The following is a 27,889-nucleotide window of genomic DNA, read 5'->3' as shown; positions in this document are numbered from 1 at the left end:
TTCTCCCTCGAGATGCCAGGAGCAGCCCCTTCGCTGTGACAACCAGAGATTGCAGATGTCCCCCGAGGAGCCACGTCGCCCCCTGGAGAGCCACAGCTCCGGCTCTTCTGGCTTCAAACGCCCGGCACCACCACCGACCCAGTTCAAGAAGCCAACCAGCCGAGGACGCCGCGTGGCTGTGGCGCAGGCGTGCGCTTCAGGGGGCTGTGCTCTCGCGCCTCTGAGCAGTTCTGAGAACCCGCGAGCACGTTTGTTAGTCAACATCAAACATTCTTATCCTAAGTTCAAATAACTGTAAAGAGTGTATTTTCTGCTGCCGTATACATTATAGACATGCTTGAAACATACTTCACTGAGAACCTTAACGTGAGAAGAACTTATTACATTTGTGGAGAATGTCACTAGAAACCTAAGCTTGTCTGGAATGAACCCATCAGCCAACTCAGGCTACTGTGAACCCAAACTATTAAAAAAAGAAAAGAAAAAAGAAGACACCAGTAGGAAGGGCTCCTGGTGGCTAACTGGGCTGAAAAATAAAGCAAATAAGAATAATAATAAGCAGAGCCTAGCAGCCAGTTCTGCCCAGGGGCTCTCACTCAGACTACAATTCCGGGAGAAGCGCTGCCTGCACTGTGTCCGCCGCGCGCTCTGGGAGCAGAGGGAGCCGACTGGCGGCGGGGCAGAGCCCAGCGGAGCCCAGCGGAGCCCAGCAGAGCCCAGCAGAGCAGAGCTGAGCAGCCTGGCTGGAGGGCCTGCCGGCGGCCCGGTGCAGCACCGCGGAGCCACCCCGCACAGCGCTGTCACAGCCAAGCGGTGTCGCTCGGAGCTGTTTGCACTAATAAAATTTCCTTCTTCCCCGCAACCCCGACTGGGGAGTCCTGTTGGCACTGAATTGGCACCTTCACCCCAGCACCTGCCCTTGCCTTCCGCCCTGGCCCCGCCTTCAGTGTCAGCTCGAGGCCCCGCCCCTTGCGTCCACCACGCCCCGCCTCCCACGCTCATCCGCGCCCCGGGCCAGCCCCCGGCTTCCGCCCGAGGCCCCGCCCCCTTGTTCACCAGCGCCCCGAGGCCCCGCCCAAGCGTGAGGGCGGGCTGCGCGCGCCGGCGCCGGGGGCGTGGTCTCGGCCGCGCGCGCCGCGGCGTGTGCAGCGCCGTTGGCCGTTGGCGCGGCTTCGGCGGTTGTCTTGGAGAAGCAAGATGGCGGCGACGGCGGCCGCGGTGGTGGCGGAGGAGGACACGGAGCTGCGGGACCTGCTGGTGCAGACGCTGGAGGGCAGCGGGGTCCTGAACCGCATCAAGGTCGGCGGGAGGCCCGGCCGGGCCTGGCGGGGGGGCGCGCGGGCCGCAGGGCCTGTGCGGACGGCGGGCGTCACAAAGGGACCGGGCGCGCTGGGGCCGCCGGGCGGGCTCCGGGCTCCGGGCTCCGGTCCGGGGGTGGGGACGGGGCGGGCGGCCTCGGGGGCCCCGGGCCCCAGGTCCCCGCCTGCCTCGAGCGGCGGGCTGCCGTCCGGGCGGCGCGTTTCGCGGGCCCCACTTCTCAGGCGCCGCGGGACCCGCAGGTGTGACCGGGGGAGGGGGGGAGCGGGTCCCGGGCTGGGCGCGGGGCGCTGGGGAGGGGCGACCCCCGGCCGCGCTCGTCCCGCCCCGGCCCCGAGCCTCGCTGCCGCCAGGGGGCGCTCGGGCTCCTCCGGCGCGGACGGGGCCGGGGCCGGGGGTCTGCACCCTCCCGCCCTCCCGCGGGGACTGGGGAGCGGCCCCGTTAACACCCCCTTTTCTTTTCAAGGCGGAGCTCCGGGCGGCCGTGTTCTTAGCGCTAGAGGAGCAAGAAAAAGTGGAGGTACGACGTCCGCACCCCGTGCTGGGCCGCCTGACGGTGACCCCGGATGGCTGCGACCGCCCGGCGCGCTGCTGCTGCAGTGTGGACGGAGGGGGGGCGGGGTGTAGACGGGGTGCTTGTGAGCAGAGGGCTGCGCCTCTTTATTCCAGGAAACAGGCGAAAGTGTTACTTCGGAGCTGCGCGGGGCATTGCGGGCTTCGGAGCGCCGTGGGGGCAGGAGGCCAGCACCGACTCTTGATGGTCTGGACCAGCGGTTCTCAACCTTCCTAATGCCGCGACCCTTTAAATACAGTTCCTCATGTTGTGGTGACCCCCAACCATAACATTATGTTCGTTGCTGCTTCATCACTGTCATGTTGCTACTGTTACGAATCGTCATGTAAATATCTGATATGCAGGATGGTCTTAGGCGACCCCAGTGAAAGGGTCGTTCAACCGCCAAAGGGGTCGCGACCCACAGGTTGAGAACCGCTGCTCTAGAGCAAAGTCACCGGAGCCTGAGGGTTGCTGACGTCACTGAGTGGAGACGACCACCCTAGCAAGGCCCTTCCACCTCACTCTTTTTAAATCTTCATTGTTGAAAGTACTCATATGTCCCCCTTTCCCCATGGACCCCCTCCAGCCTGCCCCCGCCCTATTGTCTGTGTCCGTGGGTGATGCACATGTGCACACAAGGTCTTTGGTTGATCCACACCCCCCCCCCAGATTCCACCGCACTCTGTTCCATGCTTCCATGTCTCTGGTTCTATTTTGTTCATCAGTTTATTTTGTTCATTAGATTCCACACGTAAGTGAGATCATGTGATCCTTGTCTTTCTCTGACCGGCTTATTTCACTCAGCACAATCCTCTCCAGGCCCCTCCGTGCTGCCTCAGAGGGTAGGAGGTCCTTCTTCACTGCTGCGTAGTATCCCATGGTGTAGATGTACCACAGCTTTTTACCCACTCACCTGCTGGTGGGCACGTGGGCTGTGTCCAGGCCTTAGCCATTGTAACCTGTGCTGCTGTGAGCACAGGGGTGCACACATTCTTCCTGAGTGGTGCTTCCGGTTTCTTGGGACATATTCCTAGAAGTGGGATCACTGGGTCAGATGGAAGTTCCGTATTTAATTGTTTGAGGGAACTCCGTACTGTCTTCCACAGTGGCTGCACCAGTCTGCATTCCCACCAGCAGTGCACGAGGGCTCCCTTTTCTCCGCATCCTCGCCAGCACTTGTCGTTTGTTGATTTGTTGATGGTAGCCATTCCAACAGGTGTGAGATGGTACCGCATTGTGGTTTTAATGTGCATCTCTCTGAGCATCAGTGACTTTGAGCGTGTTTTCATGTCTCTTGGCCACCTGTGTGTCCTGGAGAAGTGTCCATTCAGGTCCTCTGACCACGTTTTGATTGGATGTTTGCCTTCCTTTTGTTGAGGTGTGTGAGTCCCTAAGTATTTTGGAGATGAACCCTTATCTGACTTATCGTTGCCACATCTGTTTCCCGTGCAGCTTCCACCTGACTCCTGACCGACACCTTGTGTCTCTGGGGGAACACAGGGGCGTCAGGTCCTCTCGGTGTGTCCTCCCCGAGACAGGGCTCCCCTGTGCCCACGCACCTGTGCCTGCCTCCTCCCGCCAGTGGGGAGGCACTGCCAGCTGCACAGCAGCCTGCCCTGGGCTTGCCTCTCGGCCGTCTCCGCTCGCCCTGCTGCTGGCTCGCCTCTGGAGCAGGACCCGCTCTACTTGCCCTCTGACAAGTTTTGAATGAATGTGTGTCATACACTTGTTCTCATGCTCCAGGTCCCCTGTAACCCATGGGCACCTGTAAGTCTATCCCTCCTGCACCGAGGCCATGTCTTTGCTGCAGTCAAGAAGAGTCCTAATTCGGTTTTCCTTGGCTCTGACCTATCAGGGACTCTGTGGCACTGGACGTTAATTCCTCTTTTCTTCCTGAAACTCTTTGACTTTGGGAATGTTTCTGTTCTGTTTTCTCTTGATCACTCCTTGGGTCCTCGGCGTTCACTCATGGAGCCTCGGGGCGGTGTCCCAGAGCTGTCATCTGTGCCTCTGCCTGAACCCTGACCACTCCAGCAGCTGTGGCCCGGCTCTCCCGTCCGTGTCGCCTCCTGAGCTTCAGACCTGTGTGTCCACTGCCCGCTCGCCGGGTCTTACTTGCAAGGCTGTTCCTCAGCCAGAAATCGGCGAGGCCCTCCTCTTCCTCCCACCCGGGCCGCCTGGCTCTCTCAGTTCTGTGCAGAGGCTGAGGAGGGCTCGGCCGCCCGCTCGGCTTAGTTAGTTCCTCTCCAGGTTGCTTTGCCCTCCCTGCTCCTCTGCTGTCCCTCGTCTTCCTGAAGCCCTTTCTCCTCATTGCTCCCAGTGGCTGTTCGTAGGACATGTTCGCTCTTACGCTTCCATTTCTGTAAATATTTCAGTTGATCTTAAAATCTCCTACACTAGCCTACTTGAGTGCCTTGTGATCTTCACCCTCCTAGAGTTTTTGAGTATTCTTAAAACTTGATTGAAGTATAGCCCTGGCTGGTTTGGCTCAGTGGATAGATCGTCGGCCTGTGGACTGAAGAGCCCCAGGTTCAGTCCTGGTCAGGGCACATGCCCGGATTGCAGGCTCCATCCTCAGTAGGGCTTGTGCAAGAGGCAGCCGATCGATGATTCTCTCTTATCGTTGATGTTTCTATCTCTCCCTCTCCCTTTCTCTCTGGAAAAAAAATGATAGTGATCATACCCATGACTTTCAGAAGTTTCCTCCAGCACCCTGGCCAGCTGGCTAGTTAGTTGGAGTGTAGTCCCCACACCGGAAAGTTGCCGGTTCAGTTCTCAGTCAGGGTGTGTACCGGATGCAGCTTACCGATGTTTCCCTCTCACATTGATACTTCTCTGTCTTTCTCTCTCCCTCTCTAAAGTCAGTAAAAACGTGCTTGGTGAGGGTTAAAGATAAAAAGGCTTCTCAAGCCCCTGCACACCCCCTTGTGGTCCCCACCGCATCTCCAGCCTGGGCCACCAGGGCTCTGACAGCGAGGCCATGGAGCAGACTAGCACAGACTCTCCTTGCTTTGTGTCCGGGTCTGGCTGCGTTCACTCGGCATAAAGACTCGTTCACGGGGCCGCTGGTTTCCCTGTCGTGTGGGGCTGTATGGGCGTCTGCTCAGTCACTCACCTGTCGGTGACGGTGGGTTGTTTCCAGCTTTCAGCTCATAACCAAGCTGCGGGGACGCGTGTGCGCGCGTGTTGCTGGGACCGGCCCTTTCCTTGCTCTTGAGGAGACCCCTCGGTGGGGGTCACATGGAGGCCTCTTCACTTTGTAAAACGTGCCCCGACAGGGCTTCCCAGAGGGTCGCACCGTATGCCTGTAACTGCTCTGCGTGCATTAGCTCTGATGTGCTAGACGTGGTTTTTTTTATTTACTCAAACGTCTAATGATAAAAATCAGCTGGCCTACGCACTACAGAAAGTCATGTGACCGACAGCTGGACTGCAAATGGCAAGTGTGTCGTAGATGGTTGATGGCTAAGATGCCAGTATTAAATTCATACAGTTGAAGTAATAGTTGTTTTTATAAGTGTTATTTCACGTGAGTATTTGAAGATCTGGCTTCTAAAGTACTTGAGTCAGCAATTTGTAAAACTTTAAAAATGACTATACGTCTTCATATATGGCTTTGTTTTATTAACTTTGAGATATTACTCAGTAGCACAAAGCAGTTCTTTTAGTGACCAATAGTCATGGAATGGGATTAACCGTAATTGTATGGGTGACAATATTTTACTTACATCTTTGCCAAAAAGTTATATTTTAATCCACATTTTGTAGTTGTTGTCATCATAAACACATGACACTTACAGTATTTTATTTTTTTAACAGAACAAAACTCCTTTAGTCAACGAGAGCCTGAAAAAGTTTTTAAATACGAAAGATGGTAAGAGGTTCAGCTCTTCTTGTTTATTTTGTCTGTAAATTTTCGAATCGTGACTCTATTTGGGAGAAATCAGGGATTTCAGATCACTTTTTGGTGTCTGTGATCCTTATAGGTCCTTATTTCTTAAAAGGAGATTTTATTGGACTGCTGTTAGTTGCTTTACTCACCATTGGTCCGGGGATAAAACCAGCTTTACTGTAAGAGGCAGAGCTGTCCCGTGAAGTGTCACATGTCTCCCTGATGATTGCTGCCAGACCTAGGGTCCCAGTGAGGCCCTGGGGAGACCGGTTTCCGTCACTTAATTGTACGCGGCAAAGACGAACCCTTGCCTTGCTTAAACAACATAGAAACTTCCCTCCCATTAGTGCGCCTGTCCTGTCTCAATGTCAGGAGGCTCAGGCGTGAAGGCTCGCTCACCGCCTCTCTTGCCCGCAGGCCGGCTGGTGGCCAGTCTGGTGGCAGAGTTTCTCCAGTTCTTTCATCTGGACTTCACCTTGGCCGTTTTCCAGCCTGAAGCTAGCACAGTAAGAATGGTTTTCACCTCACCTTTGAAGCCTTTGGCACGATGAGCTCGTGAACAGCTGAACGTTAACACTTGACAGCTGTCGTGTCTTGCATGAAGATGTTGTTGTAGCGCCCTGGTTTTCTTAAGCGTCACCCGTCATCGAGCTGGCAGCGGGTCCTAGGGCCCCTGCTGTACTTCACTGGGAGGGAGTGTTGTGGTAAAGTCGACTTGCTCTGTTAGACTGTAGCTGTTAATGTGGAGACTGGTGAACGAAATAAAAAAAGTAAATATCCTGACTCTTGCATTTTCCATATGCAGAATTCCAAATGAAACTTGCTCATGTTGTGGCTTTGTATTTTATGTGTTTATGTCACACACGTGAGCAACTGTGCTTCCTGTGAAAAAAAGTATCATTAAACGGTGTGGGTGTTTGAGGCCTCTGTTCTGTTCAGTGAGTGCATATCTGGGGCTCCATGGCCACCTTCGACCACCCCCCAAATATATATGTAATTTTTAGAAATGGACATTTCATTCATTAGAAAAACAGTCCAGAGAAAGATGTCTAAGTTCTGAAAATATTTTTCTTTAAGCTCTGAGTAAAATAATCTTGTTGTATATCTGTGCACTTATAGCTTACTTTTACATCTTATTTCTTCCTAGTTTCAAGGTCTGGAAGGTCGAGAGAATTTAGCCCGGGACTTGGGTATCATTGAAGCGGAAGGCACTGTGGGCGGACCCTTGCTGTTGGAAGTGATCAGGCGCTGTCAGCAGAAGGAGAGAGGGCCCGCCCGTGGGGAAGTAAGTGCAGCCTGTGCTTCGTTACCTCCTGGTTGGTCACTGTGCCCCCTGCAGCCCCGCCTTCCGTGTAAGTAAGAGACTTTTCCTTGGAAACAAAGTGACACACTCAGATCGGTTAAGTGCACGTTATAACGAAAACTGGAAGTGTGGGTGCTCCGAGGCCACCGCCTTTGTTTTGTGGATAGATCCTGCTCCCCACTGGCTAGTGTCACCTCCCACTGACTAGTGCTAACCATCCTTTCTGACTAGTGCTAACCATCCTTTCTGACTAGTGCTCACCTCCCACTGACTAGTGCTAACCATCCTTTCTGTCTAGTGCTAACCATCCTTTCTGTCTAGTGCTCACCTCCCACTGACTAGTGCTCACCTCCCACTGACTAGTGCTCACCTCCCACTGACTAGTGCTAACCATCCTTTCTGACTAGTGCTCACCTCCACGTTCCTCTGGAAAAGGGGTCTGAGCTTGGGGTGGGCATCCTGGAGCTCCCGCACAGGGCACTGCACAAGAAATGGCGAGAACGCTCCAAGCATTAGTCTTAGTGTTTTTCAAACATAAAGGCCGAGTTATAGAGTAGTTAATTTTTGAACTGAAAGGCTTTTTAAAACTAGATCTAAAACTGTTTGAGCTATTGATTTTGTTTATTTCTAGACATTTTCTAATTTCTGTGTGTTTGATTAGCCATTACCTTTCTTACTCTTATCCTTCCCTTTTAGAAATACTGCTAATGAGGTTAGTGGTCTGATTCCTGTTTACGGAAGGTACTGTCACAGACTAGACAGCATCTTCACCGTCCCAGGGAGCTTGTTAAGTGGGTGCTTCTGGCCGCAGGGGATGTGAGAGTGGAAGCTGCGGCCGTTTCTCCGTCTGGACAGCCTCAGAGTTTCTATTAGAGCCTCTGAGAACCGCTCAGGCTGACTGAGTGCTCATTGCACGATAAATAGATTCTTTTCACTAAAAGGGAAAATATAAGAAAATTATGTGTAGTAGAAGGGTTGAGAGCTGTTCAAGATCAGATTCTTTCATAAGAAAATGCACATTTAAATGTTTTGTGATTACAGAGGAAGTATACAATAACTGATTAGTTCCAAACATTCTCAGTAATAATTTTTAGTCAAAGGGGGCAGTGTGTTTCATGTTGAAATTTTGTTCAACTCAACCTTAACGTGAAAGCCGGGTCAGGGATGGGCAGGTGTGGAGGGAGGAGGGCGCCCGCAGCAGAACCGCCTCTGGGAGGGCACAGGGGCCTGGCCCGAGTACAGGCTGTCCCCATGGGCTGTCCCCGCATGCGGGCCTGTGATCTCATTCATTCATAATCGTTCGACAAGGTTGGTGAGCGCTTATTACAGGATGGGCACTGCTAGCTGCTAGTGAACAAAAGAGACACACGTTTAAGGCTCCCGCTCTCTTGAGCCACAGTCTGCAAGTGCTGGTGACAGCTCTTGGCTTCTGTGGCCTGACCTTTGTCTTGTCTGTACCACCCTCCTCTCCCCTCCCCTCCCCTCCCCTCCCTTCCCATCCCTTCCTCTCCCCCCCGGGGTGCACCTCATGCACGCATGGTGGTTGCCCATGTTTCTCCCAGGTCTGCTTTCCCTCCTGTACTCACACGGGGAATAGCCCAGACTCTGGAGCCAGACTGCTTAGGCCAGGGGTCCTCAAACTTTTTAAACGGGGCCAGTTCACTGTCCCTCAGACCGTTGGAGGGCCGGACTATAGTTTAAAAAAAAAAACTATGAACAAATTCCTATGCACACTGCACATATCTTATTTTGAAGTAAAATCAAAACGGGAACAAATACAGTATTTGTATTTGCATGTGGCCTGCTGGCCGTAGTTTGAGGACCCCTGGCTTAGGCTCACACCCAGCTCGGCCACGCCCTGTGGGGGGGCCCTCCTCAGCCACGTGCCTTAGGCACCTCCCGGGAAGTGGAGGTGGCAGAGGCAGCCAGGTGGGGTTATGGTGAGGACTGAAGGCATCAGTGTGTGAAGCTCGGGGAACAGTGCTGGTTGTTGGCGACCGGACAGCTGCTGGCCGACATTATCATTACCTTCTCTGATCCTGTGGCCATTACTGTTGGGATGGCTCCCTAAGTCCCGCTCCGTCCTTTCCCCGGACCCACCCACCTGCTTACTCCACTAGAAGGCTGGACTCCTGGGGGAAAGTGTGGCTCCATCCTCCTCCTCACCAAGTGAGAGCCACACGGGACAGAAGTCCCGGTTCTGGTCCTTCTGCCACACTCTCTGCTGGTGCTGGTTTTGTCCCTCCGACGCCTTGCTTCAGCCCAGGGCTGCCTGCTGTGTGCCCGCTGGTTTAGAAGGCGTGGGGAGGAAGGGAGGGCTGCCCTTGAAGAGGGCGGCGCCCACGAGGGAGAGGCTGTGCGAGAAGGTTTCTTGAGACAAATGAAGCGGTAGCCAGTCCAGGGGGCAGAGCAGGTGTCTGTGGAGTCGGGCAGGACCAGGGGTCAGGCAGGGAGGGGGCCTCATAAAGCACAGGCTGATTGAGGAAATACTTGGCAGCTAATCAGAATCTAAGTGTGTTTCGTTTTTTAAAATCAAAATTGGGAAAATCTAATGATATTTATGTTAATTAGGAAGAAATCAACATGCCAACACGTGGAGTAGTTTTAAATGCTGAAGTTCTACGACGGGTCCTCAGACTACCCGCCGAAAACATTTCTCCGGCCCGCCGGGTGTTTTTGCCGCTGCTGTGTGCATAGGAATTTGTTCATAGTTTTTTTTTAAACTATAGTCCGGCCCTCCAACGGTCTGAGGGACAGTGAACTGGCCCCCTGTTTAAAAAATTTGAGGACCCCTGTTCTATGAGGTGTAATTAGTATATTGATGCCTTATGTGTAAATGTTTTAATTTTCACGGAATGTTTTAGGGTGCACTGGATCTGGCCGATGCGCATTCTCCACCACCGTCACCAGAAGGAAAGCTGAGCCCGCACACGGGCCCCAGTAAGGTGAGTCGGCGGCTCGGACGGTCTGGCCCGGCACGCCAGCTCGGCTTCCTCCGTCTTACGCGGCACACTCCTGTTTAGTTTCTGCCACTGCTTGCTTCCTTTTGATGAAGTATAGAATTTTAAGCATTAATTATTTTGCTTTAGTTGGTAGTTTTTTAAATTTTGTGTAGTAGAAAGGAATATGCTGTTAAATAAAAGCGTAGAATATTGGACTCATTTGGTACTTTGAACGTTACTTCTCATTTATAAGTTCCTAACTGGAGCAGGTTAGGCTCAGGAGTGTAGAGCGCTGTGTTAAATAGTGTGGCTGGGTGACAGTCTGGGATTGTAAGCCTGACGGGTGTTTATGTTAATGAGCCGTTTTGAGGATTCGTAAGGTCTGTGCGCTTGGGCCATATTGGTGTGTGGTTTTGGAGTGGTTGAAGTTAGGGCCCTGATTCAGGGGTTTGGTATCACAGAAAGTGAAGTGGGTGGACACTCGTTCACAGTCCGGGTGTTTGTGCTGGTGGCAAGTGTGTCTGGGACGCGCCGGAGCAGAGCGCCCGCTGGAAGAACCTGACCCACCAGAGGGTGGGTTTGCGCCGAGTGTGTGGGGACCGGCCTCTGGCCCCTCCCGGGAGCAGTCCAGAGTGTTCCCGGGGCAGCCGGGCTGGGAGAGGGGGTGACAGGCTGCCGAGCTGCAGGACGGCTGCTTGTCGGGGGCTGAGACATGGGCTCTGGGGGGGCTGCTGCTCTCGGCTGTGGTTGGTCCTTCCTGTCATCTGAATGTGGAATGGGAGGGATTGGGCGCTGGTTTCCAGCCAGCAGAGGCCATTGTGCTGGGGCCTGTTCCGCTCTGAGGGAGGGGCCTTCGAAGCTTCCCTTGAGCTCAGGGCAAGTTCAAGAAGTCCCTCGGAGCGGAGCTACCAGGGAGAAAAGCTGCCTTCGAAAGCTCTGCTTCCTGTGAGAACACCTGGCTTTCGGGGTTGACACGGACACAGTCCCACATCCTGACTAGTTAGTACCCAGTGCCTTGAGCTGTTTCGCAGTTCCGTTTTGTAAGTGATTGCTTTTAAAGCAAATTAGCAGGACTAACCTTTCACATCAGGTCTGTCTTCAAGATAAAGTACTCATGTCTGTTTTGCCTGTTCTTATTCTCTTTGTAGAAATTGCTTTCGGGGTTAGGAATTATGGTGAGAATCGGACACTTTAAGTCCGCGAGGAAGTGCTGCTCTAAGCCAGCGATGTTCCCCCTGTGAGCCGCAAGCACGGTTCCGCATGCAGTGTGGCACCGACCTCTTGCCCGCAGACTCAAATCTGAATGACAGCAGCCGACGCAGCATGGCTGTCCCGTGTGAACGAGTCTGAATGACCCAGCGTTTGGGGTCCGATTGGCAGACTGTCTGTGTGCTGCAGAGTTTTAGTGATTCGTCCGTGTGGGCCATGAGGGGAAAGGTTGCAAATCGCTGCTCTACACAGTCCCAGAGGAGTGATGGGGCTTCTGAGGTTGATCAGAGAACAGAGCTGTGGGGCCCTCACTCCTCCACCTTCTGACTGTTTTCCGTGGAGCCTCTGGCCTCAGTCACCCCACAGGGAAACGCCGCAGCTCGTCTCTGCGGGGCCTGGGCTCAGGTGACTCCCGTGGTCCTCGCGGGTCTGGGTCTGGATGCCAATACTTAGGTCACCCTTTCCTATCCGGCGTCCTTTCTCTCGGTGCCTGAGCCATCAGGGGCTCTGGAAGGGCCTCTGCCTGCTGTCGCTCTACTGTGAGAGCTGAGGAGCCCCGGGGCCTCTGGGACGGGTGGCCCAGTGCAGGGTCCCGCCAGCCCTGGGGCCTGCTTTGTGCGCCTGAGCAGGGGGGCGGGGCCAGTGGCCCGAAAGGAAGCTGCTCAGGAGTTCAAGCCTGGCTTCTCCGCGCTGCTCCGTGCGCACGAAAGAGGGCCTGTCCTCGAGGAGAGCGGCCTGTCCTCGCGGAGGGCGGGCCTGTCCTCTCGGAGGGCGGCCTGTCCTCTCGGAGGGCGGCCTGTCCACGCGGAGAGCGGGCCTGTCCTCGCGGAGGGCGGGCTTCACCAGTAACTGTTGGGCAGGGTGTTTAAACATGAGTTGAACCCCTTGAGTAAGAAAAGACTTAAAGAATTGGGTTTCCTAAAGGAACATATTATCTCCATTTTAAGGAAATTTTCTAATAGGAATCCTTTTTCGTTTGTTTATGAATTAGTTTATTTTGAAAGATTTATACTTTGTGGTAAAACGTCATTTTATTCTCATGCTCAGATACCAAGGTATAAAGGACAAGGTAAGAAGAAGACAAGCGGGCAGAAGTCTGGTGCCAAGGTAACATGCATGAGGGCAGAGGGACAGCAGCCTCGTGGGCCCTCAGGCCTGCAGCCCCATTGCGCGGGGTCACCTTCTTTTGAAATGTCACCCTCTTTTATCTGCAGTCAGACGTGATAAAGTCGCGGTGGCATAAAACAAGAAGTCGTTGACTTTCAGTTTTATCCAGGTGAAAGTCATATGTTGTATTTTTAAACTGTGCTGTCAGTTTTATTTTGAGGATTTTTTGTTTTTTTGGCAACAAAAAAAGTTGAAAATACTTATTTTTTTGAATGGATGGTCATGTACATATTCTTTACATGACTTTTATCTGAGGTCTGTAGAACATTGCACTACTTTTTGAAACATTCCTATCGGTAAATTAAAGGCGAAACTTAGTTCCTTCAGGATGTTTGGTGTGCACAGCTGTGACCCCGCGCGTGTGGCTCAGCCTCAGAGCCCCGAGAGGAGGGCGGAGCCCCAGCGCTCAGTGCCTGCTGCTGGCACTGCGTCCTCCCCAAAGATCACAAAAGTGGCCCAAGCCCGTATACTGGCCCCTTTTAAATGTTAAATATTAGAGGTCCGAGAAGCAGTGTCATCAGTCAGTTCTTAGGCGTGCGAGAATCAGCTGTCCTCTGACGTTGCTGCATGTGGGGCTCAGAGTCCAGGGGAGCTTGGTTGAAGGAGAGATTCCCGAGGACTCGCTGTGCCGGCTGCCTTAGTCCTGCTGGCTCAGGGGCGAATTCCTGCCATTTGTTCACACAATTTTTATGCCTTTCCATGTGAGATGTTTCAAAATGTTATTCACACGTATGTCTGAACATTTACATAGAGAAGCTCATGTGTTAGGTGCTCTGGGCGAGACAATGACTATGGTCCTCACTTAGTCAGTAGTTCCCAGGGGAGTCGGAGAGGTGAGACGTGCCTTAAGATCGTTAGAACATAAACCAGTGTGTCATCATGGATGCTGTAGTCAGTGTCTCGGACTGAAGAGCATGTCATGGAACCACACTTGTAGAACCTGGTTGGTGTCGTGGGTTTGAAGAAGTGGGTCCATAGGAACAGCACGTGGAGGGAGACACATTGCACTCTGGGTCGTGGAGCAGCGTGGGGCCGAGGGGACTGAAGAGCTGTGCGCCCGGCCCCGTAGCCCTGAGCCCCAGATGCTGCCTCCGTCGCTTTGAACCCTGCTTTCCTCTGCGTCCCTGGCCTTGTGTGGAGTCGCTTTAGAAGCCTGGGACCCAGCACCGTTTCCAGCGCATAGATGTCCTCGGCCCGCCATCCCTCTGCTTTCCGCTCTGCCTGTGCATGCAGGAGGTCCCCCCTTAACCCCCTCCATCCTAATGTCTCACTAGGCCCACACCAAGCTGCATGCGTGTGTCATGGCGGGTAGACACAGCTGGCCGCCAGGGGGCGCCGTTCACACGCAGCCGGGCAGCACTTCCCACGGGCAAAGCCCAGAGAGTCGCCCTGCTGGTCCATGACCAGCTTGTTGCAGCCAGAGAGCCCGGGGCACCCGGGCGCCCAGCCAGGCCTGTGGGGGTGCCTGGTGGCTGCTGTTGTGAGAAGGCCTGAGGTCCTATTACAGATGGACTTGTAAGAAGTCCTTCACTGTATATAAAACTGAAGCATTGTCAGCTTACTAGTGTGAGCTGTCAGAATGCAGAGCCAAACCTAAGGTTTTGACCTGATTGAACTTGGGTCAGATGAAAGTTGTATTTCTGGGTTTTGTGATTGCGGGTCAGTGAAGGGAGGGCAGATGGTGAGTGGGAGGGCGTTCTTTAACGCGTTCACATTCTGCAGTTGACGCTGGTACTGACCCCCGCGTGTTCCCTGTTCACTGTGAACCGCTCTGTCGCCTGAAGGGACTGTCAGATCACAGCAGCCTTTGTAGCTCTACTCACTTGGGTTTTTACCACTCAGTTGGGAAAACTGAATATTAGTTGGTTTTGTTTTTAATACTTAGAATAAAATTTTTTTTTATCTTCACATACAATATAATATAAAAGATCAGCCTCTTTATAATCAGTTTTCAAGTGTTTTTAAACTCGTGTATCGAGGTATTTTTTGCTTCAAGTTCTTTTAAAAAGGACCATTTCTTAAATCGTTGCTCCTTTTTTAAAAAAAAAAATTCTGGCATAAGCCCAGCATCACGTTGATTTAGGGCCATGATGTGTGTGTGTGTGTGTTTGGGGTGGGGGGATGTTTCTGTGTCTATTACAGACACCTCGGTTTTCTAGATGAACCAAGCATTGTCGTTCCCTTCACACGTACACATCCATTCTGAATGCAGGAGCACACACAGTGGGCAGTGTGCCCAGCACTCAGCCTGGCCAGCTGTCCACTCCTGGCTGCTTCAGACCTGAGCCCTGACGTCTGGGCACTACTGTCCTCTGGACCCCGAGCAGCTGGCTGTTCAGGGCTGAGCGTGGAGCCGCTGTGCGGGCCGTCCAGTCTGGTTTCAAAGCCAGAGCGCTGGCTCCGTGCACCTGCAGGAGGTCTGGCTTGCGAAGGGAGCGTGGAAATAGGTCTTTTCCAGGACCACTGAGCTTCTAGAATGACACAGTGTTTTCTTTCTATGTGCATGAATTAAACTTAGGGGCGTATGTGTATGTGTGTGTGTGTGAGTGAGAGACAGACGGACAGACAGCTGTAGTAAAATTTCCTAATTTATTAGTAAGTCTCAGGTCAGAATCTGCCTTTGGTGGGTTTGGGGAAGGAAGCTGGGGGATAAGCATGGGCAGGAAGAGAATTTGCATGAATTTTTTAAACTTGGAAACTTTATTTGGCTTTAATGTTTCTCTGTTACAAGCAGTTCAGATTAAGCCTTTAGTTTGGAAAAACTTTTTTTTTAGTTCATAAGACATTCTAGTAATCAAGTTTTTGGTTATTATATTGTTAACACAGGCATGTCTAAGGGCAAAAAAATCGATGAAGGACAGAATCATGTTAGGTTGTGAGGATCAGGGCCAACTGGAGACAAGGGAATACGTGCTGTTGCGTGCAGGCTGGGACAGGAGGGAGAGCGCTTGAGAGCCTTGAACATCGGTGTAGACGCACAGGGGCTGGCCCGTGTAGACGCTCAGGGGCTGGCCCGTGTAGACGCTCAGGGGCTGGCCCGTGTAGACGCACAGGGGCTGGCCCGTGTAGACGAACAGGGGCTGGCCCGTGTAGACGCTCAGGGGCTGGCCCGTGTAGATGAACAGGGGCTGGCCCGTGTAGACGAACAGGGGCTGGTCCGTGTAGACGCTCTGGGGCTGGCCCGTGTAGACGCACAGGGGCTGGTTGCAGGTGCCATGGACCGGGAGGTGTGGCGGGGGGGCGGGGGGGGGGGGCGCCCTCTGAGGTCTGAGTGGAGGCCGGGCCCGCACTGGCGGCAGATCTCCACTTTAGACCCAGCACGCAGCTACGGGCCTCCACGTTGGTGTGCGGGTGTGCTGGGCCCTGGGCGGAACGTGCTGTGTTCACTTTGTTTTAATACTTGGTTCGTTTGTGTGAACTAACCTTCCTTTGCTTTCACGCTGGGAACATTGACTTACAGTAATTTACGGAGCAGGGATAGAGGTGTAAGAGGAAATGGGAAAGTCGTTTCTAAATGGAGTGGGCATAGCCAAGGGTTCCTTTAGGGCAGTGGTTCTCAACCTTCCTAATGCCGTGACCCTTTCATACAGTTCCTCATGTTGTGGTGACCCCCAACCATAACATTATTTTCGTTGCTACTTCATCACTGTCATGTTGCTACTGTTATGAATCATCATGTAAATATCTGATATGCAGGATGTATTTTCATTGTTCCAAATTGAACATAATGAAAGCATAGTGATTAAGCACAAAAACAATATGTAATTATATATGTGTTTTCCGATGGTCTTAGGCGACCCCTGTGAAAGGGTCTTTCAACCCCCATAGGGGTCGCGACCCACAGGTTGAGAACCGCTGCTTTAGGGGGTGAGGAGTGGTGTCCCCCTGTTTCTCTGACATTTTCCCCACAGTGCCGGAGGCCTGGGGCGAGGAGGCCTGGGGCGAGCGTGCAGCAGTTGCTCTGGACCTCCTGGCTTTCACTGCAAGCCCCTCCCACCGCCCCTCAGGGCCTCACGCACTCCTTCCCAGGGGGTTGCAGTTGTTCAGGACTCTATGATTTAAAGCACCTATTCCAGTTTTGTTTGACCAAGGAGACCTGTCCCCCTGTCTTGTTCTAGAAGGCCGGCAGTGGTGCAAGTCAGAGCGATACGAGCGTCTCCTCGTCAGAACCAAAGAGCAAAGGCGGGCTTCACTTCCTGGCCCAGGAGACGAAAACGGGAGCTCTCCTCAGCAACAAGAGCCTGGACGTCAGAGACACAGCTGGCCCTGGTCCGCATGAGGATGACCTGGACGGAGATTCCTTCTTTGACGACCCCATTCCCAAACCCGAAAAGACTTACGGTTGGTGAGTCGACTCTTTTGGGTTATCAGGATCGAGGCTTACAAGGCACTTTCTCAGTGCTGTATGTACAGTTAAGAACAGCGAGCTGCTAAAGGCTCATACTTATTAGACACACGAGTCCGATTTGTGTGATCCAAGCCTTCGATGTGGTAATGCGTCCAGAGAGAGGAAGCCTGGGTGTTCCCGACTCCCGCAGCAGGGGGTCCTGAGCCTCCAGCCAGCCACGGTCGGAGCTGCAGGGCGCAGGCGCCATACGGGCACAGCCCTGCCGCTCTGCTCTGAGGGAGACTGGACGCTGGAGCGGAGCAGCAGAGTGGCGGGGTCCCCAGGCACTGTCTCAGGTCCTGGCCACCAAGTTGCAGGCCTGGGCACAGGTCTCCGGGTGCAGAGTGGCGGGGTCGTCCGCCCCGGAAGAGGTGAGGGAATGGTGAGCAGGAGGAGACGGGCGTGACCTGAATGGGAGCCTAAGGATGCGCTCAGAGAGCAGTGGCTCCCAGGGCAGTTCCGGGTTTCCAGGCCGAGCACCGGGAAGGCAGAGCCGCCCTTTACTGAGCTGAGGGGTGGGGAGAGTGGGGCGGCCCACAGGGGTGGGCCAGGGGACAGGAGAGGGCTCCGCTTCCACTTGCTGGGTTGGAGAAGATGGTCACGGGAAAGGTGAGATGGGTGAGGGCCTGGTGCGGGGAGCTCTGGCTGGATGCGCGTTAGGGACTCCGCCTTAGGTAGCGTGGAAAGCTGGGCGCCTGCCGGGGTCACCAGGCCGTGGACACTGCAGCGTCTCCAGGTCAGCCCGGAGAGGAGCCAGCAGGCAGGGGCCTGAGCCTGGAGCAGGGGGCTGGCCACGCAGTGGCATTTAGCTCTGAAAACCTGCCTCTGCGTGCAGCAGCTGGAGGCCGCGGATGGCCTTGACGGTCGGTTTAGTCAGATGGTGGCATTGGGGCTGTGCTGATGGGTCCGAGTGGCTCAGGAAGGACAGAGGAGAGGGCTGTCGGTGGTGAACACTTTCTTGATGAGTTTTATAGGAGGGTGCAGAGGAACGGGTGGGGCTGGAGGGCGGGGTGTGGGGTTAGGACATTACAGCGGGAAAATGAGCAGCAGGCATGTACTAGTATGTGGATGAGAATGGTCCTGGGTTTTTTGTTTGTTAATCCTCACCTGAGGATATTTTCCCATTGGTTTTTAGAGAGAGTGGGAGGAAGGGAGAGAGAGAGACAGTGATGTGAGAGACACATCGATTGGTTGCCTCTACACATGCCCTGACCAAGGCTTGGGATGGAGCCTGAAACCCAGGTATGTGCCCTCGACTGGAATCAAACCCACGGCCCTTTAGTCCACTCGCTCTATCCACTGAGCCAAACCGGCCAGGGCGAGAACAGTCCAGTTCCCAAGAGGGAAGTTAGTGATGTCGGGGACAGGGTTTCTGGAGAGCCGCACTTGAGTGCCCAGGGCCTTCGTCTGTGCTGGGAGGGTGGGTGTGATGGTAGGAGAGCTTCTGAGAGAATCATAAACAGTGAGGAGGAGGAGCAATGGGATGTCACACAGAGTTTGGGGAGGGGTGAGCGGTGTCTCCCGGTGCCGCCTCGCCCTCTGGTGCTGTGCATTCTGTGTGTTCTTCATGTTGTGTGAGACCTGCTGGCGCTGCTCTGTGCCTGGACAGAGGCCAGAGCGCCATTGACTGCGCTTGTTTCCTGTTAGGAGAAGTGACCCTGGGAAGCCAGGAGGGAGCCTCACCTCGCTCGCCGACGCCCCATCCTTGAAGAGTGGACTCGGCTCCCTGCCGGGAGCCCCCTCCTTGAAAGACTCGGAAGGTGAGTGCTGGCTGCAGAGGTGGCACTTGATGCTGTATTTCTCTCTAGCTCACTACAGAGCATTTGATCATTGCTTATTTTTTCAGAAAAATGTATGTAAAATCATAAAAACAGCCCATAACGTTACCATTCAGAGATAGATTCTGTTAATACGGAGTTCTATTTGTTGATTTTTTAAGATATTGTCTGTATTCCGCTTTTCCTATGCCATCAAAATACTATTAGTTGACATTTTAGCTGTCTATCGTGCTATCCTATATAAAAAAAGCCTAATATGCTAAGTCCATTCACCCAAAGTGTAATATGCTAATGATATGCTAAGGCTGCTCAACTGCTTGCTATAACGTGCACTGACCACCAGGGGGCAGACAGTTGACCAGTCGCTATAACGTGCACTGACCACCAGGGGGCAGACACTCTGACCGGTAGGTTAGCTTGCTTCTGGGGTCCGGCCAATTGGGACTGAGTGACATGGGCCTGACATGCCCTGGAGCCCTCCCATGGTCCCTCTCCGGTTGGCCAACTTCCCGTGTCCCTCCCCAGCCCAGATCGTGCACCGGTGGGGTCCCTTGGCCTAGCCTGTGCCCTCTCGCAATCTGGGACCCCCTTGGGGGATGTCGGAGAGCCGGTTTTGGCTCGATCCCGCAGGCCAGGCCGAGGGACTCTACTGGTGCATGAATTTGTGCACCGGGCCTAGTAGAGGTATTTTTTAAACCATCTCTCTTGGACATTTAGATTGACTTGAGTAGGATTTAATTAAATTCATTTTCAAACGTGTCTTGTAGATTGTGTGGTGCCACAGTGATCTTCTCAGGGTGTGAGGGGGATTTGGACCTGGTGTGTCCCGTACATCAGGGACAGGGACTGCAGTGTAAGGAATGCCGGGCTGCCCACACATTCCACCCCGCCCCACCCACCTGCCTCACACGGTGCAGGCCCCAGCGCTCAGACACGGAGCTGTGGCGATGCGCTTGGGCCCTACGTCACAGGGGACAGAGGGTCTAATCAGCACAGTGTTAGAGTATAACTGGGCCTCTTCTGAGTGAGTTTTCTAAAAAGTGGGTGAGCTCTGTGTGAGGGAATCCACTGTGATGTGCACCATTTTGCATTCCATTGTACGGCTGTCGGGTATCCCAGGACACGAGATGTTCTGTGGTTCTCCTGCCCGTCTGGTCAGCTGGCCCTGGACCTGAGACTGTGGCCCTGTCCCTCCCCTTCCTCTTCTTTCCCATGGTCACTGTCACCTTCAGTGAAGGGCCTACAGGTCAGAATGGGTCACTCTGTTTTTTTTTTTTCACTCACCCATTTATCTACCCACTCACCCATTCACCCATCCATCCACCCATCCTTCCATCCTTCCATCCTTCCATCTATCCTTCCATCCATCCATCCTCCCACCCATCCATCCATCCATCCATCCATCCATCCATCCTTCCTTCCGTCCGTCCGTCCGTCCGTCCGTCCATCCATCCATCCATCCATCCATCTTTCCATCCATCCTTCCATCCATCATCCCTGGTCACTCTTTTTTTAATATTCATATATTTTTATTGATTTCAGAGAGGAAGGGAGAGGGAGAGAGAAATATCAATGATGATAATCATTGATTGGCTGCCTCTTGCACGCCCCCTACTGGGGATCAAGCCCGCAACCCACACATGTGCCCTCAACTGAAATTGAACCTGAGACCCTTCAGTCCGCAGGCCAACGCTCTATCCACTGAGCCAAACCAGCTAGGTGGGTCACTCTTAATGCTGATTAGGAAGGAATGATTTAGAGAGAACATTGAGGGCTAAGGGCTGAAGAAGTAAAACCAGTGAGAGGCGGTCCGGTTGGGAAATGAAATAGTGATTGACTCGATGCAAAATGTAGAGGTCAAGGGAAATAATATGACAGATTGACTAGTCTGTGCAGTCAACCCAGAGGGGCGCCATCCTATACCCTATATAATAAAACCCTAATATGCAAATTGACCAAACGGGGGAACAACCGGTTGCTATGGCGCACACTGCCCCCCCCCGAGAGGAAGGCGACGGGTGGGGGTGGAGCTGGCCAGCGGGTGGCACCAGGCCACCAGCCAAGGTGTGTGCCAGCGGGGGCTCCCGATCGCCCTGCCCGCCAGTCACCCCACAGATGGCCCTGATCACCTGCCCGGCCTAGGGACCCGACCCTATCTATTGGGAACAGTCTCTTAGATTTCAAAATTAAGGCCTGGCGAGGCTACTCTAACACTGAAAAAACAGGATGATGCAGCGATGACACGCATGGACTCTGGCTTGCACATTTTGTGGTCAGCCCTGATTCTGACACTTAAAACTGTGTGACAAAGCCAATTACTTAACTTCTCTCTGCTCCAGTTTTTCCACCCATAAGATGGGGAAAATGGTACTACTGCCTCAGAAGGATCGTGTTATGTACTGCTTTTTATAATCAGGGCAAAATAATGTAGTTGCCCATACAACAGCAAGATGCCTTTCACCGGTATGAAAAGTATGGTCACTGGTGCATGCAGCGTCCTGGATTGGGAGAGGGATGTCCGACTGCTGGTTTAGGCCCGACGTCCCCTGAGGGGTCCCCATATTGCAAGAGGATTCAGGCCAGGCTGAGGAACCCCCTCCCCCCCCGCCCCCCCCCCCCCCCCCCCCCCCGCACGAATTTCCTGCACCAGGCCTCTGGGAAGAAAGAAGTGGGCAGAAAGCACTGTCAGGGTCATGTTATAGCAAAGAACTGCTCTCAGCAGGCATTAGTCACACTGTCGTTTCTTCTAGTTGAGAAAGCTGCTGTTGTAAAGAAGCCCGTGTTCTGGGGGCAGAAATAATGGGCATGTTTAAGAAATGGTTGCATTCTAAACGTTGATTTAATGCAGATGTGTTTTCCTGTTCACAGGCAAAAGGGGAAACGCGGTTCTGAAAGATCTGAAGGTGATGAATGATAAAGTCGCATCCCTTGGATTAGGTAACTTGACAGCCAGTTTAGTGTGGAATGCTCGGAGGCGGAAGTGACTGGATGTGGGCAGCCGGCCTGAGCACCTCAGTGCATGCTGGCCTGGCCCGCCTGCCTGGGCTCACTCCACGGGCCGGGAGCCTAGCAGCAGCCACGACAGGCTCAGCTGACTCTTCTCCCACTCCAAGTGTGCAGGGCGTTCACGCCCACCTCCCGCCAGAATGCAGCCGCACCCGCTGAGCCTTTCGTGGCCTAGGCCTGCAGCTTTCTGACATCCCCCGAGGGGTCCCGGATTGCAAGGGGGCACAGGCCAGGCCGAGGGACCCCACCAGTGCATGATCGGGGCTGGGGAGGGACCGAGAGAGGACTCCAGGGTGTGTCCGGGCCCATCTTGCCCAGTCCTGATCAGCTAGACCCCAGCAGCAAGCTAACCCCAGTCGGAGCGTCTGCCCCCTGGTGGTTAGAGCACGTCATAGTGACTGGTCGAACAAACGGTTGGACACTTAGCATATTAGGCTTTCATTATACAGGATAACATGTCTCTCTCCCTAAACTTACCAGGGGCCGGAGAAGACGATGACTATGTGGACGACTTCACTAGGTAAGAAAAGCAGTTGGACAAGACACACATTGTCAGCACTTTCTGTCACAGGAAAGGGACAGGAGCACACCTGTGCACTTCAGTGGGCGTGGTCCCTGTTCAGAGTGACCGGGTTGGGGTGGGGGTTGATCCAGAGCTGCATGTGGCCTGGAAACCTGGGTAGATTCCTCGTCAGGATGTGCGTGTTCAGGAAACTCAGGAGAATGAATGGAAGTAGCTGAAGAACTGCGTCCAGCACCAGGCCTCCCTAGGATGAGGGCCCTCCCCTCCTCCCCCTCCGCCTCTCCTCTCCCCTCATCTCCACTCCCCCTTCACCCTCCTGGCCTCGTGGGAACCGCCCACATCTACCTGAAACCCGTGGCCCTCACATGATCTTTCTGACTCGGGTGGCGTGTACGTGGGGTAACAGGAGTTGGTCAGTCATTCATCCGGACGTGGCATTTGCTGTGGATATGATGAGAAATTTTAAATCAGAGTCTTATGTACTCGGCAGAGTCTTCTCTCCCAGGGAGAAGTTATGTCTGTAACTGAACGATAGGTGAGGTTTGGGCTTGCTTTTTTGAGAGGCAGCTTGCACCTTACTTTTCTCGTCTGTCCAGTTGACTGGCCCTGCTGCCTCGCAAGTGTTTGTTTTTTTTAAATATATTTTATTGATTTTCTACAGAGAGGAAGGGAGAGGGATAGAGAGTTAGAAACATCAATCAGCTGCCTCCTGCACACCCCATACTGGGGATGTGCCCGCAACCAAGGTACATGCCCTTGACCGAATCGAACCTGGGACCCTTCAGTCCGCAGGCCGACGCTCTATCCACTGAGCCAAACCAGTTAGGGCTCGCAAGTGGTTTTAAGGGTCAAGTAGATCGTGTATGAAGCTGATAGGATGTAATATTTTATTTAAGGGTTAAAGTAAGTATTGAAGAGACTGAGGCAGTAGTTACCTTCACTGTTCTTCTCTTTCCCCTGAATTAGCACCAGCCATCGCTCAGAGAGAAGCGAGCTAAGCATCGGTGAGGAGATCGAGGAGGACCTGTCAGCGGAGCTGGACGAGGCCAACACCAGCGACAAGGTCGGGCAGAACGTGGAGGCACGGGCCTGGGGCTGCCTCGGTTCACGTGCAGCTCTAGGCACTTACACAGAGGAGGGAAACAGCTGAAAATGGTGGGAAATTGATGGCAGATTGACCTGGTTCAAGTCTGGAAAGAATCTTTAGTGAGGATGTGAGATGGTTTCCGCTGTCACTCCCTCTGTAACTGATGAGGTGCTTTGGGGGGTCAGTGTTACCGGGCCTCACCGCTGGGGTCTCAGTGGCCCAGGGGTCAGGGCTGAGTCGGACCGACTCTTGGGGTGTGGGCAGTCGGTGCAGGAGGAGCCGTGCTCAGAGAGGACACCACGCAGGTTGGTGCGAGCGAGCCTGTGAGAGCAGGGGGCGCAGCTGGGGCTGCCTGTGGTGTCAGGCTCTGCACAGCAGGGCGGGGGCCACACACCCAGGGGAGACGGCGCAGCGGAATTGGAGCCGGGGGTAGAACTGGGGGTCTGCATTGGGTTCCACATTGAGCCTTCGATTCGGCAGAGAGCAGGATGCACGTAGATGTGTGAGGTGGCGTCTCGGGATTGCATGTTGGTGCTGTGGGTGTGTCTCGTGAGCCTGCCTTCCCCATGAGCGTGCCCTCTGAGCGCCGTGACCTTTGTCCTCTGAGCGCCATGACCTTTGCCCTCTGAGTGCCTTGACCTTTGCGGAGGATTGCAGCAGGAGGTCTTGGGGTGAGGGAGGCAGCATTTGCAGTGAAGACAACACTTCTGCGCTGCAAACCTGGGCTTGGCGCTCGCCCTGCCTGCCCTGCTTTCTCAGCGAGCTCTCGGGCCGTTCACCTGTCAGCTCAGCGCCCGTGCGTGCGCACGGGTTTCAGAGCAGGAGTAAGGGCGGGCGAGGGGGCTGCTGGGCCGCAGTGGGGGCCCGAAGTGATCTCGCGGTGCAGCACCATGTTTAAAGAGATCTGAGACTGCGCGCTGACTGACGCTCATCTGTCCTCTGTCTGAACAACAGCTCGACGACCTGACGCAGGACCTGACCCTGTCACAGCTCAGCAATGTTGCCGACTACCTGGAAGACGTCGCCTTCACCTGAGGGAGGAGCGTCGCCACCGCCGAGGACAGACGGAGTCTCCCACCACCTCCGTCTCCCAGGCCGTCCTGGCTGGAGTCTGCTCTGCTGGTGCTTTGTGTTTCAGAACGACTGCAGAGATTTTTAAAAATTACTTTTCATTACACTAAACAGAACCCTCCCTCGGAGCCCACACGTGGGAGATTTCCGTCTTAATCTGGTTACCTGCCCGTTTCACTCAGAAATGAATTCCGCTCAGATGCCTGACAGGAGCGCACCGTGAACACAGCAGCGTTAGAGCAAAGCGAAGGTGTCAGTAACGCTGCAGGCCCCGGGCTCGCGGGCACGCGTGGCCTTGGTCCTCTAGGTCCCGCCTGGTTGGTGCGGGCAGGGCTGCAGTCATGGCAGAAGGATCGGCCGCCAGAGCCCAGCCCTGGGTGAGACGCTTCCGTCCCGGAGGTACTGTGGCAGTGCTCGGGGTGCTGCTAGCTCTTCCTCCTAAAGATCGGGGTGGGGGGGTTCGTTGGTGCGGTTGTCATGGCGGCGGCGCGTCGCTGCTGTGTCCACTCGAGAAGCCATCCTCGCAGGCCCTCTGAGAGCTCAGTTACCCTCTGTGACCCCGTCTTGAAACTTTAAATTCCAAGGCACATCTGGACCAGCAGCAGTGCTTCCGTCGGGCCTGTGCGTGACTATGGGGTCCAGATGGGATGGAGCAGGAGCGACGGCTCAGACGTGTCCAGGGGCAGCTTCCTGCTGCCATTCCACCGTCACCTTAGTGTTTACAGGGGCCACTGAGGCCCACGGTACTGACTGTTGCACGGTTGGGAGTGACGCGTGCCTGTTCGTATAACTATAAGTGAAGCTGTGATTGCATGGTCAGTTTTGTACTTTTTTATTTCAATTAAATGATGGCTTTTACTAAAAGTCACCTTTACCAGTAAGAGGAGAAATTAATTCATTGACCTCAGTAGGGGCAGACTCGATGGTCAATGTGTGCTGCTCTCCTTTTATCTCAGCCTCACGGTCACAGGAACACTGGCGGCCCTGACGTGGGAAGGGGGTGGTAGCGTGAGGATGAGGTTGTAGAACATTGGGATTTGCATCTGTAAATTCAGGTGACCCTGAGCCATAAATGCCAGCAGGAGCTAGGACAGCACACGGGCCGGCAGCCTGGACGCGCTGTCCGGCCCTCTGAGTGTGGGGCTGTCGCTGGCGTCCTGGTGCCGCCACTGGTGCGCTTCCCATGTCTGTGCTGTCGCTGCGAAGCTTTCATCTGTCCGCCCTCAGGAACCAGGCAGCCGTGTGACTTGTTAGTTCCGTGCTTGGTGGGAGCTGGACGTCGGTGGCATGGAAGGGCGGCAGGAGGTGGCTTTTACCTTGGGAGGACCGTTTGGACAGTTGACCTGAAATGTGTCCCTGTGACCAGAGAGTCGGACCTTCAGTCATCTCCGGAGGGGGATGGAGAGAGAACGCCAAACACGGAACTGCTTTCTCATCAGCCTCCATTGTAAATACTCCGCTGTGAAAAGTGTTATTTCCATGTGTGTGCTTCGATGGGACAGGGTTTGAGTGTGCTTAGTGTGCGTGTGTTAGGTGCATATTGAAATACCCGGTGAAATACGTCTTCATGGTAAAACCTGTGTTTTACAGGGGGGTTTTCCAAATGCTAGCTCTCATTTTATTGGCGGTGACACGAGTGAATAAAAAGCTCGCATCTTTCATACTTTGTGTTGTGTGCCAGTCTCCATGTTGTCTGGGCCCCTCCTGGCTCCCCCGCAGCCCCAGCCCCGGCCTGTTGGGCGTGCCCGTCCCCCAGAACTGTGCCCCCCAGAACCCTGCCCGGCGGGCTCCTTTCCCTCTTGTTCTCAGAAGCTCCAAGCCAGCGGTTCTCAACCTGTGGGTCGCGACCCCTGAAAACACATCCTGCATATCAGATATTTACATGACGATTCATAACAGTAGCAACATTACAGTTATGAAGTAGCAACGAAAATAATTTTATGGTTGGGGGTCACCACCACATGAGGACCTGTATGAAAGGGTCGCGGCATTAGGAAGGTTGAGAGTCTAAGCGCTGGCTGGGGCCTGGGGCAGCTGTCCTCACCCTGACCTGAGACTGGGCTCGCGGTTCAGTGAAGGGCCCACCAGGCAGGTTGGAACATTGCTCTCAAGGGAAGTGGACAGTTGTCCTGTCCATGGCATGGAGACTGCTGGCCCAGGACAAGCAGAGTGGGACTCGAGGTAGCTGGACTGACCAATTTTGGACAGGAAAGGGGATCAAGGAAGGGCCGCTGAGCCACACAGACCCCCTGCTGGGCGCCGGGGTCCCAACTGCACCTGCGTGTGTACAGCCCCAGGGTCCAGCGGCAGCTTCCGTTCTGGGGAAACTGGTGGAAACGAGGGAGGCTCCCTTGGAGTCATCCTTGCGGCTCCCAGAGCCAAGAGCACGGCCTGGCCACTAGGGAGGTGAGCAGCGGCCACCAGGCCTCTGAACCGGATGGAAGAGGGTCCGCCACCAAAAAGGCGATGCTGAGACGACCCTGGGTGCCCAGGACCAGTGGGATCCCGAGCAGTGAGCCAAGGCCACACCCAGGGAGCCGCCCAGCAGGGCGTGCAGGCGGGGACACGAGGGAACCTGCAGGACAGACACTGACGGGGCCTCCCCACGCTGCCGACTCGGTGCAGCTGGAAGGAGGGTCCCCACGCCTGACCCCGAGACCGAGGGGCCAGCCTGTCCTGGGCGAACCGCACACCCAGGAAATGGTCACGATTTTCTCCAACAGGGAGAGTTGGGACCTGGCTGCGCTTGGATGTGTGGGAAGGAGGAGACTGGATCAGTTTCCCATGAATTTCTGTTCCTCCTCCGAGGCCCCACTCATGTGTCACTTCCCTAAAGTCTTAGCGTAACCATCTCAGATCTGCTTCCTCCCGGGTCCCTCTGCCCGTGCTGAGCCAGGACCCCACCCCTGCTCCCCAGCACCCACGGGGCGACGTGAAAGCCACGCACTGTGAGAGAGCAGGGTGCACCGGGAGGCTTACACTGAATTGGAATTCAGCTCCCAAAATGCATTGTCACTCTCTTCCCAGGAGAACAGGATAAGTCACCTGTGCAGGGCACTGCAGGCCGGGCGTCCACGGTGAGTGGTGAAGTGTGCAGGTCAGCAGTTTGGGGTTGTTCCCAGAGTTGTGCCATTGTCACCGCCACCCGTCTTCATCCCAGAAAAGAACCTCATACGCATTGCAGTTGCTCCCTGTTTTCCACTCCACCGCCCTCTTCCCCAACACAGTGCTTCTTGTCGCTACAGACTAGCCAGTACTGGACTTTGCTTATACTGAATTATACGACACTAGAGCCTGGTGCACGAATTCATGCACCAATGGGGTCCCTCGGCCTGGCCTGCGGATTGGGCCGAAACCGGCTTTCCAACATTCCCTGAGGGGTCCTGGATTGTGAGAGGATGCAGGCCAGGCCAAAGAACCCCACTGGTGCACGATCGGGGCTGGGGAATGGCCGCAGGAGGGCTCTAGGGTGTATCCAGCCCGTCTCACTCAGTCCCAATCTGCCGGACCCCAGCAGCAAGCTAACCTACTGGTTGGAGCGCCTGCCCCTGGTGGTCAGTGCACATCATAGCGAGCAGTTGAGCAGCCTTAGCATATCATTAGCATATTACACTTTGATTGGTTGAACAGAGGACCAGACACTTAGCATAT

General features: G+C 54.4%; 1 protein-coding gene across 3 annotated transcripts; it reads left to right on the top strand.

Moving 5' to 3' along the window:
- The first annotated feature begins 1,189 nt into the window (after positions 1–1,189).
- CEP43 (centrosomal protein 43) lies at positions 1,190–25,901 on the top strand. Of its 3 annotated transcripts, XM_070417347.1 has the most exons (13): positions 1,190–1,299; positions 1,784–1,837; positions 5,693–5,747; positions 6,183–6,271; positions 6,913–7,050; positions 9,933–10,013; positions 12,267–12,326; positions 16,505–16,731; positions 18,421–18,533; positions 21,420–21,488; positions 22,038–22,077; positions 23,047–23,143; positions 24,122–25,901. In XM_070417347.1, the coding sequence occupies exons 1-13, from the start codon at positions 1,198–1,200 to the stop codon at positions 24,200–24,202; spliced, it is 1,206 nt and encodes a 401-aa protein (XP_070273448.1). In that variant the 5' UTR covers positions 1,190–1,197; the 3' UTR covers positions 24,203–25,901. The 3 variants fall into 3 exon arrangements, with proteins under 3 accessions (XP_070273448.1, XP_070273449.1, XP_070273450.1); XM_070417348.1 differs by lacking the exon at positions 12,267–12,326; XM_070417349.1 differs by lacking the exons at positions 9,933–10,013; positions 12,267–12,326.
- The last annotated feature ends 1,988 nt before the right edge of the window (positions 25,902–27,889 follow it).

The sequence above is a fragment of the Myotis yumanensis genome, unplaced genomic scaffold (assembly GCF_028538775.1).
Source record: "Myotis yumanensis isolate MYYU_CA2020_CCGP unplaced genomic scaffold, mMyoYum1.0.hap1 SCAF_6, whole genome shotgun sequence".
Classification (NCBI taxonomy): domain Eukaryota; kingdom Metazoa; phylum Chordata; class Mammalia; order Chiroptera; family Vespertilionidae; genus Myotis; species Myotis yumanensis.
This window is presented reverse-complemented; position numbering and strand designations above follow the sequence as displayed.